This window comes from Mustela erminea, chromosome 2 (assembly GCF_009829155.1).
Source record: "Mustela erminea isolate mMusErm1 chromosome 2, mMusErm1.Pri, whole genome shotgun sequence".
Lineage (NCBI taxonomy): Eukaryota > Metazoa > Chordata > Mammalia > Carnivora > Mustelidae > Mustela > Mustela erminea.
This window is the reverse complement of record NC_045615.1, coordinates 64283315-64296406: the sequence shown is the minus strand read 5'-3', so window position 1 is coordinate 64296406 and position 13092 is coordinate 64283315. Positions and strand designations below refer to the sequence as shown.

The 13092-nt window shown below is 38.6% G+C and overlaps 1 protein-coding gene across 1 annotated transcript in view; it reads left to right on the top strand.

Annotated features, from left to right (window-relative positions):
• The first annotated feature begins 12020 nt into the window (after positions 1–12020).
• DKK2 (dickkopf WNT signaling pathway inhibitor 2) overlaps positions 12021–13092 on the top strand; it is a 101569-nt gene continuing 100497 nt past the window's right edge. Inside the window, exon 1 of the mRNA XM_032333084.1 lies at positions 12021–12959. Within this exon, the coding sequence (XP_032188975.1) occupies positions 12738–12959 (222 nt within the window). The 5' untranslated portion in view covers positions 12021–12737. The remainder of the gene's footprint in view (positions 12960–13092) is intronic.

Here is a 13092-nt window from a genome sequence, read left to right as displayed (position 1 = left end):
TTCCATTTTTACAAATTCGTTATGTATTGGAGATAGTCACCATTTGCCTCTGATGTGAAATATAAATCTTTTTTTCCTGTTTATTATTAATCTTCTGGCTTTGTTTATAGTGATTTTTTTTAAAAGATTTTATTTATTTATTTGACAGACAGATTATAAGTAGGCAGAGAGGCAGACAGAGAGAGAAGGGGAAGCAGGCTCCTCGCTGAGCAGAGAGCCCGATGCGGGGCTTGATCCCAGGACCCCGAGATCATGACCCGAGCCGAAGGCAAAGGCTTAACCCTCTGAGCCACCTAAGTGCCCCTATAGTGATTTTTGCCATGGGAAAAAAAGCATCTTAATGAAATCAAATTTTCCAATCTTTCTATTAGTCCTTGATTTTAAATAAGAAGAGTATTTCCCCAGTTATGGGAAGGAGGAGTTCATCTATACATGTTTTTAATCTCCTGCATTGTTCTATTTACTTATTTTTACAATTAAATTTTGGATCCATTTAGAATTTTATCTGTCAGAATGTGAAGAATAAATCCAGTTTTACTTCTTTTTCAGATGACTGTCTGTTTAAACCAACCATTAAAAAGTCAATTTTTTAGCCCCAATTTTTAGATTTGGGGTGCTGCTTTTATCATATACTATGATAAATAGTCCTTATGCAGTTGAGTATACTGCTGAATTTTCTGTTGTGTCACCTGGTCTGTATGTCTGTTTATGTACCAATAACAAATTAATGCCTGTTTTAGAGGATTTAATTTATTGTAGGTTTATCTTCATGTCTCCAACTACTACTTTTTTTTTTCAGAGTTTACTGACCATTCTTGTTTACTGTCCTCAAAGATTTTTGATTCAATCTAATGCATTTTTAAATTAATTTTCCCAATTTCAGGGGAAATGAAACATGATAGATTTTTATGGAGATTATATTGAATTTATTTATTAATTCAGGTATAACTGATATAATGTTGAGTGTTCTAAGAATATTATCTAAATTTTCATTTGGTTCAGTCTAGCTTTTCTGAATCTTTCAGGAGTAGTTTTAGTTGTTTTCACTTAGATTTTGCACATTTCAGGCGAAGATCATACCTAAGAATTGCATTGTTTGTTTTTGACAATTGGCAAGGGGTCTTCTTTTCCAGTATAACTTCTAACTGCTTTTTTATTAATTATAAGGACTAGTGGTTATTGGATATTAAGATTAACAACTGCTTCTTTAGTAAATTTTGTTTCATAGATTTTCCAGATAAATACTTGCATTATCTGCAAATGGAAATTGTTTAACTTTTTAAATTCTTATAGGTATAATTGATTTGTTGCTCAATTGAATGACTATTAGCAATGACACAGTGCTCAACAGCTGGAGGTTTTAGTCACTCCTGTCTTATTTCTGACTTTCTTATTTAAGAATCAAGTGATTGATTCTCCATTAAGTAAAGAGATCTATATATCTATATATCTATACTTTTGTGATATATATGGAAATATATATAAATATAATATAAATTACATAATGTAAAATATATAATTTTATATATGTGTGTATATATGTGTGTACATATGTGTGTATACATATACATATATATGTGTATATATTTATATATAAAATTCCTATTCTATTAGGTAATTTTTAACGTGAATGATATTGATTGAGTGTTGAGTGTTGCTAAATGCTTTTTCTGCATCAGTGGAGATGATCATATTATTTTGCTCCTTAGTTTTATTACACTGATAGAGCATATTAATGGATTTCCTAAACTTTCATTTCTGAATAACCCCATTTAGTCAAAGTGTATTGTTTAAATGGACAACTGGATTTTATTTACTACTACTTTAAGATTTCTTTACACCAATTTTCACAAGGAGATTCATCTGTTATCTCTCTCTCTCCTCCCAACTCTCCGTTATATAACTTGTTACTGCATATAGCCATTATATAATACTGTCTCTCTCTGAAGACCATCATGTGGTCTGAATTTCATAGGTAATTGCATATTTAGTACCAGTCCTTATTTCAATGTCTCCCTAATCATTGGAGTCGTCTAAATCTTATTTTCCAGTAATTTTCTAAGGGAGAGCTTATGTAATAATATGCTCTGACTTTTGGGATTCACAAAATATTTTGTCTGGAAACAACTAAAACTACTCCTGAAGATTAATTCATCTGAATTCAACATCCTTGGTTCAGATTTCTTTCTTTGACTATCTTAAATATTTTACCTAATTGTATCTTCAAATAAATCAGCATTGTTGAAATTGACATGAACTTTTTCCTCCTGCCAAAGGATATTTTTTTTTTTCAAATTCAGTGATTTAGAACATGTTATTGTGTTATCCATTCTGGGTTGATTTTCTTCTGTGTAATTTTATGACCTATATTTTAAAATCTTCTTGTTTTTGCTCATTTTATTTTAGAACATTTTATTAAGTTATTTTATTTAGCAGATTTGTTGTTTTTGTTTTTGTTCCATTGCTTGGGGTTCTTATTTCAGGAAAGCTGTTATAAGCTTGTTGGATCTTCTTTTCCTATCTTCTATATTTATCATTTTTCTTGAATTATTTTTATCCATTTCCTTTTTTATTAATTTATTGACTGTCTCTTTTTTTCATTTGCTATTTCTCCAAAAGCATTAAATGTTGCTCTTTTGTTCTTTCCAATTCAATGTTGTTTCTGAAATAATTTTTCTTGTTACAATTTTTTTCAGATCTTTATTTTCTTGAAACATATATCAGAGTTTTTCTTATTCTGATATAAGATGTTATTTCATAGATTCAATTTTTAAAATTTCCTTTAACATGTTTTAGAAGATTAGGTTACTGTTTTATGTGTTCATTGGAAATTGTTTTTTGGTTTGCTTATAGTGATGCTATTCTAGTCTTTATTCTCTTCTTTTCATATATTAAACTTACTTAGGACTGGACACAGTCTTTTTTTTTATTGCCCATTTTTAAGTCAAATAAGTTTTCTTTGCTGTTCAAGAGAGGAATGAGCCAGAATAACTTTTCCAGCTGCATTGGTCTAGCACTCCCCTTCTATTGTGTTTTTAAAGAGGTTTTAAAAATATCTTCATATCTACTACTTCCTTTTGCTCATTTTAATCTAGACTTTCTCTTTTTGTCCAATTGTTACTGGCCTTCTCAATTTGGATTTTATTTCCCTAAGTTTGTTTGTTTTGTTTTGTTTTTCCCCACTAAGGAACTTCGTTTTTTTTTTATTTCAAGCCTGCAGAACCCTTTCCCTCTTGGTTACATCTACTGTTCTCAGATTGGCTGTGTTCTTTCCAATGAGGACCTGATAGAGACTTCGGGATTCTCTGTTTTTAGAGCCCCATTTCTTTCCTCAATTTCATTTTTCATGGAAATCGATATTATGTGGACCATGTAACAACGAGTGATTTTGCTCACTCACATAATTGCCTGATTTTATTCTAGATGTCATCTGTGGGATTTGTTGTTCTTGTGGTTGTGGTGGTCATTGTGTTTGTTTGTTTGTTTGTTTGATTTTGTTATCCTAAATGCCTTTTCTTTTTTTCCTGGTTTTATATAGCAGGAGTTTGAAAAACACACCACAATGTACTCCTAGACTCTACCTTCAAATTTTTACCTATAGGCTTTTTGAATAACACTAACCCTTGTGTGGGGGCCCCATTATTTAATGTTTATTGCAAGCAGTAGAACATGGGACAAAGTGAGGACAGAGTGAATGAGGAGGGAGGCAGCTTGTTGAAGTAGCATTGTAAAGAGCCAGGGAAAAAAAGATGCAAATATTGTGTTGGTGGTGGGCAGTCACAAAAGCTAAAAGAAGGGTAAGAACTGAGGTCTTGGGGTTTTGTTGCTTTTTTTTTTTTTTTTCAAGTAGCCAAAGACAGTTTGAAAATAAAGTGGTAGTAAGATTAAATTGTGTGGTTCATTTCTAACGCATTCTGCACAGTCATTAGACCATTTTCAACATTGTTTATCTGCTTTTGTTTGAGTTATTAGGAAGAATTTTTACAGGAGACTTTAGTGCCACATGGGAAACCACTGCACTGACCTTGCTAAAGAAAGATGGCTCTTGTGTGTAAGCTGGGTAAGGAAAATCTTTCTTTAAAAAAAAAAAAAATCTTTTTAAATCTAGGATTCAGAAGTATTAAAACATCTTCAAGAGAAAAACAGACGAATTATTTCATCAGGACTCTCCCTTCCATTAACCCTGGCATAGGAAAGGTCTAAATACTTTTCTCCAAAAAAGTTACTTTGTAATGATCTCCAATTCTTCATCTTTCTTACTACGGATAATTGTGCATTACTGCCCTCTGCTGCATTAACTTGGACCTCTCCTAGTCTTTGTAGACTGATAATAACTGTGTAGGATCATTGATTTTTTTTTTTTTTTTTTTTTTTGGTTAAGTCCATTTCTAACAGTTGATAGGAATTCATCTCTTGTCAGAGAATATGCATCCCTGATATGTATAGATTTACCTAGAGGCATTACTTAGAGTGGTTTCCTTAGAGGCATTTTCATATTAAATGGCCATGGAAAAAGAAAAGCAGATGACCACGTCTACTATATTCAGAAACTGCTTTACAAATGAGTGGCAGATAGTATACAAATTAACTTATAATTAACAGTCTTAGACTGTATCTACTCTTGACTAAAGAGAATGAAATATGGCAGATTTTAATAGGCATAACTTCTGATCAGAACTTACAAGTGTGGGCTTTTTAAATGAACCACCTTGTGGAATTATGCAAACATGTAGAGGGAAAATCAGACCATTCTTTGAATTTGAAAATAGTACTTAGGAGGTTAGAATTTTATCTTGGCTTTTCATGTTAGAAAGGGCCCCAGTGCCAGCTCTGGTGTTAAGTGGAGGAAAGAAATATATTCAGTATTGTAGAACAAAAGGATAGTTTTCAAAATTTGAATAATTCTATTAAGATCTATTAATTCTGTTAAGATCATATAGATATAGAATACATTTTGATACCTAAAAGGCCCATTGATAAGAGACTTGAGAATTTCATTTTCTTATTAATTGCAATAGAACACTGGCATTGGAGAACAAGGCTAACCCAATTTTAGAACATGGAAACAGTTGTTATGTTCTCCATCTTATTTGATCTTATATATATACAAATCTGCACATATATTCTTGACACTGACAACAAAAATAGCATTTTATGGATTTCAGAAAGAACAACAACAAAACCAGAACTAAATCTGAGCTTATTCTCAGATTTCTTGATAATTTAAAAACTAAGTGGTCAAAGTGCACATATATTAAAATATGATTTCAAGAGCAGTTTCAATGAAATTAGATATTCCCTTTGCTTTCACATATTTAGCACTGCCTTGAATTAATTAAAGGTACTGTGATTCCAACTGGCTATTAATTTACTGAGTAAATGGAACAAATCAAATTAAATAAATGGACAAATTAAGTTAGTAACAGAACAACTTGCTGATTGCTAGATCATTCTATTTTTGATTGCCACTTCCTTTTTCTTTGATCTACAATGATTTCATTTTCGTATCATATACTCCTGTATTTTATTGTTTCCATCTTTCATTAACAAAGTGCTGTTTTTAAATGTAACAATGACCTTATCTTCTTGGCAAATAGCTTGTATTCTTTGTTTTCTTTATCAGGGCCCCAGTGGAATCTTTGACAATCATATTCAAACCCAGTCAGCTGGGTTCATACTCAGCCATAATTCACACACAGAAGCACGGTGAGGAACTCAATATCATTTACACAGGCCAGAGGTAAAACGTAATAGGACAAATTTAAATAACATTTTTAAATGGACGTATGACACATCTCCCACATTAAGTTTAGGAACTTTGGTAGAGTTCCAGAAATTTTACTCCTTCCCCAAATGTCCAAATGTTTTAATATGCACTATGTTTATAAATCCATCTGTTAGGGGCTGAATTATGTTCTGCCCACAAATTCGTATGTTGAAACCCTAACCCCCAGTACCTCAGAATGTGATTGCATTTGGAGATAAGGTCTTTAAAAAGGTGATTAGGTTAAAATGAGGTTTTTGGGGTAGGCCCTAATGCAATATGACTTGTGTCCTTTTAAGAAGAGAAAATTTGGCCAAATACAGAAAGGGACAGCCATGTGAGGACACAGGGCAATGGTGGTCATCTGCAAGCCCAGAAGAGTGGCCTGAGAAGAAACCAAACCTACCAAAACTTTGATCTTGGACTTCATGCTTCCAGAACAATGAGAAAATAAATTTCTGTTGTTTTAGCCACCCAGTTTGTGGTATTTTGTTATAGTAGCAGACTAAGAACAAATTAAGACACCATCTTTAGAGCAGAGAGCCTTTTCTGGTTCTCTGTTAAATGAACACCCAGTTTCCATGAGGCTTTACTACATTGGACAAAGATGTAATATACGTACCCATCTACTTCTATTCTTGATGTTATTTGTAGTCATGTACCAAGTTAAGCTCCTGCAGAGGAATCAGTGTTAAGTTCTGTTGCAGTGATGGAATTTTCTCCTTTTTCAGGTGTGCTCCACATTGTTGCCATAACTGGGCATTACATCTAAAATGAGAGCCAGTTACTCTTTGTTCAGTATTGTTTTAATGTTGGACACTGTTTTAAAGGCATGAACTAAAGGACCCAAATAAGAGATAACACATGTAGGGTGCCTGGGTGGCTTAGTGGGTTAAACCTCTGCCTTTGGTTCAGGTCCTGATCTCAGGGTCCCGGGATTGAGCTCTACATTGGGCTCAATCCCGGGACCCTGGAGGGGGGAGCCTGCTTCCCTTCCTCTCTCTCTGCCTGCCTCTCTGACTACTTGTGATCTCTGTCAAATAAATAAATAAAAATCTTTATTTTTTAAAAAAAGAGCTAATACATGCAATGCATGTAGAGTACTTCACAAGCTGGCACATAGTAAGCATTTAATATATTGTGCTTATTATTGTTGTTTTATTACTTCTATATATTCCAAGCCAGATACCTATAAAATTCCTTAAGGTAGCTGTAGTTTAATATCTTAACTTTTCATACCTTGGATTGTTTGTGGGCATTGCAGCCTATTCCTACAGTATAAAAAAGTAGGATCTACTGGAAATTGATCATCAAAAATAAACTAAACACAATTTACATTCCCTGTTATCAAGCCCTAGTTATGCTTCAAACACAGATTTTTAAATTGCCACTTGGGAACCTATTTTCTTATTTTTTGCAAATAGTTCTCACATTATTTTTTAATCTATGCCACAGTTTATTTTCTAGTCGAAGTTTTTCCTTGGTCATTAGTCATAGGTTCAGAAAACTGACGGGAAAAAACACACTGTACCATGACTGGATTAGCTACCCTGCCTTTCTATTTTTTAAGACTCTCTACTTCAAGTGACCAAATCATTTCTGACTGGATAAATTGCCAGATTTTCAATAGTTTCTCCACTTGACTAATGTTTGTTTTAGAAATAATCTGTAATAATAACAGGGTAGAAATCAATCCATCGTGTTGTTGGCAGGTTGAGGGCTCATAGAACATTTTGCCTAACTCACTGTGGCTTCTAAATCTTAGTAGTTAACAGTTGATTAAAACCAACCAATACATTCCTCCCCCAAATAGATACAACGATAAAAACAGATATTTAAAAAGTCACGCTTCTGGAGCCCTTTCTATTAAAAAAAAAAAAATACAGCAGCTTTAACTTCTCTAGAACTCTGGAGACCTAAGAAGCAGGGTTTGGAAGCCCCTGGTCCAGATTATTGAGAAGTTGTTTGTTTTCTTGCTCACCAAGATGATATTTCTACAATGAACCTCTCTTAAGAGTTAAACATGTTTTCCTTTCACAGCCAAGTGTAGTAGTTTCCAAAGATGAATCTTGAAACAGCCTGCCAGAGTTCAGCAGTGGGAGTAAATGGACCACCAGGAAGGATTCGCAGTATCTAGAACAAGCAGAAATTTGCACACTGCAAAAGGAAAGGCTTCATGTTCAACATTTGGAGAATGTTTCTAATTTCCATTTCACCAAAGGCCTCTCACATGCACAAGAACCAATAGAGTTTAATCCACTTGAGTTTTTGACTATGATATTTGCTCACTTTTTATTAGCTGGGCTCAGCTGCTAGGGGGAATCTGTTCAATAGTTCTCATTGGAGTGGCAGATAACATATTGAGAAGATGATTAATATGTTGAGGATCAAAACCCAAGCCATTAACTAAGGAATTTTGTTTCTGGTTCACTGTGAAATCCCTTAAACCATCTCAGTTGTATGTGTTTGTGTCAAGTATAGCTAGCACCTAAACTGTGAGTGATGTGGTTTTTTCTCATTAGTTGGTCTTGTTGTCCATGAAATCAAGGAAGAAAAGAGTTAGTAGCTGAAAATATGGCAGGGATCAAATAGGAAATGCAAATTTTCTATCTGGTATGGAAATGAGTCCTATCAAGAAACACAAAAAATGTTCACAATACCAGTGTTAACTTACATTTACTGAAGGTTAATTAAAATGTAATTGACAGCAACATATGGTACTATTATTTTATAGGCAGAGTGAGAAATATGAAATTCTCATGTGATAAGATCCAAAGAGTTGAGCATTACTAGAATAGAGAACCAGGTGGCCTTGTTTACTACAGAGAGAGGAAACCCACATAATCATATTTTTCAAAATCTTGTAACATCCAACAAGAAGAAGGTCTGTCGTGTCTATTCTGTGTGGACAACATGATTTGGTGTTCTAAAGGAGCTACTAAAATATACTCTCCCTTTCCAAATTTGCCATAATACCATATTTCCGTTCTTACCAACCTAAAATGACCACACTAGTGTCATTTCTTTGGGTTCAACCACAAATGTAAGAATATTGTCTCTTTGTACATTCTAAAAGTGTACATGCAACTTATAAGGAAAGGAAAAACTCTGGGGGACATCTCTAATTTCTTTTATTTCCACAGTCACATGAATTCAATCTAATGCAGAAGTTCCTGATACCCTGTGAGAGACCGAGGTTGGCAGAATTCAGTAGCAGATGAGAACAGAGGAAGGCTCCTGAGAAGGGCAAGAGGCAGATTTCAGTGAGGCAAGGCCTTGAGAGTGGACCACAAGCCTCTCCATAGCCAAGGCCCTGACTTAGCACCTTTGCATCTTCAGGACCATAAACTTAATACATATGAAGTGAACGGATGAACAACTGCTAAACAGACTTATGTAGGAAGTGGTTACCAATTAAGAGAGAGAGAGAATGGCGTAGAAAACAAGAATAAAGGAATTATGTGTATGCCCTTAGCTCACCTTGAGGCTAAGTAGTCAGAAGGGAACCAGGACCCAGAAACAACTACTAAGATACTTGTGTTTTTTTTGATGGAACCAAGCTGACTGGAGGAGCAAAGAAGGAAAATATGGCCAAAGGAAAAAGTATTCATAGAGGTACTTTCTTCTGAATAAGAAAACCCTATCCTTACTTCTGTACAGTGTTGCTTTTATATGTTTACTCCCTAATGATGTTATTGCAAAATGCATAAAAGTATGTTTTTCCAAGTACAATATAAAGTTTGTATCTTCGTACTTATAAAAACATACATGAGAAAACACATGTATGGTTATGACAGTAATCCAAAATATTATGTTTATTTACAGTTAGTTGATTTTGTGTATGCATATCTATTTATCTACATGTAGGTTATGTGTGTCTGTTTCTGTTATACAGTTTTACAGAGAACATTTGGATCATGACTGCAATTAGTTTTTACCTCTTTTTCTGGTATAATCATGTATGTGGTAGCATTTGATTCCATAGTGTGATTTAGTTTTACATATGGGGGAAAATATTTGTGCACATAAAAGTGAACTTTGATTTTCAACTCTGGTTTGTAAAAAATTGCTTTTGGAGCTTGTAAGGTGTTGGGTAAGCCTCTGAGATCATCTCTATCATGATACTCAGAGCTGAAGGCTTTTGTGAGAGTAAAGAAGCTGAGCTTGATACCATTTTTCTTTTCAGCAGAGCATTGACAAGAGTTAGGTATGACTATATGGGATCTTGCTTTGGTTGGAAGTAAGGAAAGAGGGAACTGATGGAAATAGGCAAAGTATCTTCAGATTTTCTCTTGGTTCATTTGTTCCTTCTTTAGCTGATGGTGGATATTTACAACCTTCAAATGGGTGTAGAGTGACTTCTTCCCTACATATTTAGTTGTCTTTTGAATTTTCCTTTTGCTCTAAAATACTCTTGAAAAATTCTTAACCAATAGTCTTCTAACTTAATTTTCTCCTTTACTCAAATGTTTTCCAACTGGAATATCCCAGGAAAAGATAATACCCTCTTTAAGGTGTAAACAGTGAATCACGAGTACTTATTAATAGAGTTTCCTTGCCTTCCACTAGTGCCTGGAATGGTTCCTTTGTCCTTACAAATCCACTCCTAGGGATATTTTTAAAAAGTGGGGAAAAAAAATCAATGTGGAAATCTCTAACCTAAGAAAGCACAAAAGCAAGTCAAAGATAAGAAAAGATTCATTCCAGAGGGTTCATTAAACTTTAATGCCCTTTTGCTTGTGGTGTTTAAATAAATAAATAAATAAATAAATAAATAAATTTGAAACTGAAGCATTCCAGGCCAGACAGACTTACAGATCAGGGCAGGAAATATGCAAAGCGGGTGCTGTCTGGGAGAACCCAGCCATAAATTCACACTTTAGAACTCAGCCCTTTTTTGGGGAAAAGAGTCACTATAGTTCTCACTTAGAGACAATATGTCCAATGTATTCTCCTGTACATGCTCGTGTGCAACTGCGTCAGGTATGAAAACTGAGGAACCCGGTTCTGAAGATCAGGTCCATCTATAAGGCGGTTCAGGAGATCAGCTTCGTTCTCTAGCTGTTAGCTGCCAACTTGTGGCACTGTCTCAATTTCTCTGCGCACAGGCGTTAGATCATGAAAAGGATAAATGCAACAATTCCCAAACAACCCTTCCGGTTGCAGTAGAAACACTGGCGCTTAACCACCAAACCGCTCCAAACCCAGCCCTGTGCTTGCCTGGGACAGCTTGTCTCCTGCCAGTGCTTCCGCACCCCGGCGGGCCGCTGCCACTGGCGCCCCCAAGCGCTGCGCGCCAGCGCGTCCCAGTCCCTCTCTGCACCTCCTTCCACCTTCTCAGAGGCAAATCTGAGGAGCCTAGGGGGCTGGCAGGAAAGGCTTCCCGGGGAATTCTCAGAGGCTGAGAGGCAGGACCTCCAAGGCTTCCTTGCCTCCCATCATTCCCGTTTGGGATTTCCTCTAGCGCAGTAAAGATGCCCGGTAAAGCTTTGAGACTGAAACCCTCCGACACTACTCAAGGCACCCCATTTCTCCCAACCTCGCGGATACATAAACGTACGCTGCGTGTGTGTGGTGGGGTCGTGAAGTTGCGGGGTACAAAAGGTGGAGACTAGAAAATTCCAAACGTCTCCCGGGTGAGCATAAGTACATCGTTCCCTTTTTTTCTGGTCCTCTTCTCCCCGGTGCCAAAGTCCCCGTCCACGTCAGTTGGGCACCCCCTGGCACAACATAGCGCAGCCTCACATACACACTGGGAGGCACAGACTAAAACCCAGCTTGGGCCCTTGCGCGTACAGACCGCATGCTCTGTACGCCCAGATGCTCACTTCTCCAAACCTTCCATGGGCCTTTTCTAGTGCTCCTCTGGGAGTCAAGTACCGGAGATGGGTTGGGAAACCTAAAGAAGGGCGCTGGCGGTTCCCAAGGGCGGTGGCAACCTGCCCCTCTCCACTTCCACTTTTGCCCTCCGTCTGTTTCCAAAGGTCTTTCCATCCGCCAGAGCTGTTGTCAGGAATTAGGAGGCCTCACGTTCCCCTGGGAATGAATCCCATTTTCTCAGTTGTTGTGGAGAGCAGAGGGGTGTGGGAGGGGGGCAAAAAGGAGAGGCAGGACGGGGAGCCGCAGGGGGAAGCAGAGGAGTGGGGCGGGAACGTGAGGGGGGGTGAGAGAAACGTTTTCACTCTTTGTCACTCTTGAATTGGGGGCGGAGAAAAAAAAAACAAACCCACTGTGGGAAGCTATAAAAAGCAAAGGGGGCGGCGGTGAGAGAGCAAACGGAGAGAGCGAGACCGCGCGGCGCGCACGACCGCTCCCAGGGCATTGCCGCGCCTCTGCCTGCGGTAGGCGGCCGGGTGTGAATCCGGGAGCGACACTTCGTCGAGACTGTGCCAGCGCGCGTGGGAGACCTCGGCTCTCCTCAGACCTCGACAGTCCGGTCTGGGGCGTTCTTGACCCCCCCTCCCCCCAAGAGCGCCCCGCTATTATTGTGTCCTGCAAAGGTTGAGACTAAAGGGTCAGGAAGGAAAAGAGGAGAGAAAAGCAACTGAGGCCGAAGGAACTGGTGTGGCCCTCCAGAGCCAATTAAGAGAACCGGACGGCGGAGATCCGGCGGGAACACCGTGGTGCGGGGCAAGGAGCAACTGAAGCGGTGCGGTCTGTGGGGCTGGGTCTTCTGGCACCTCGGGTCACGCCTCCTTGGCGAGAAGGCGCCTCTCCTTTGATTGCTTCCAGTTCCTGCAGAACTTCCTGCCCTGGTGGAGAAGCGGGTTTTGCTTGGGTCGCTCTCGCTCCTGGTCAGAGGCGTGAGACTGAATTCACACAGTGCTGGGCCCCCGAAGCCGAGTGGGGTCGGGGGAACAGAGCCTGCGAGCCCCCGCACCCCGAGTGAGGGGGCCCGGTGTTGGGGTCCTCTTTTCCCTTGCACCCGCACCACTCCGGGCTCTGTGCCTCCCCGGGGACCCCTCGCCGGGAAATGGCCGCGCTGATGCGGGGCAAGGACTCGTCCCGCTGTCTGCTCCTACTGGCCGCGGTGCTGATGGTGGAGAGCTCACAGCTCGGCAGCTCGCGGGCCAAACTCAACTCCATCAAGTCCTCTCTGGGCGGGGAGACGCCTGCCCAGGCCGCCAATCGATCAGCGGGCACATACCAAGGACTGGCTTTCGGCGGCAGTAAGAAGGGCAAAAACCTGGGGCAGGTAGGAAAACACTCCAAATACACTCTACAGCCAACAGCGGTAGGCACCAGCGCTCTTGAGCGTGTAGTTTGCCTTTGCACCCCTCAACCTTTCAAGTGCGCCCCCACGTGTGGGCGCGCACCACAGCTGGGGA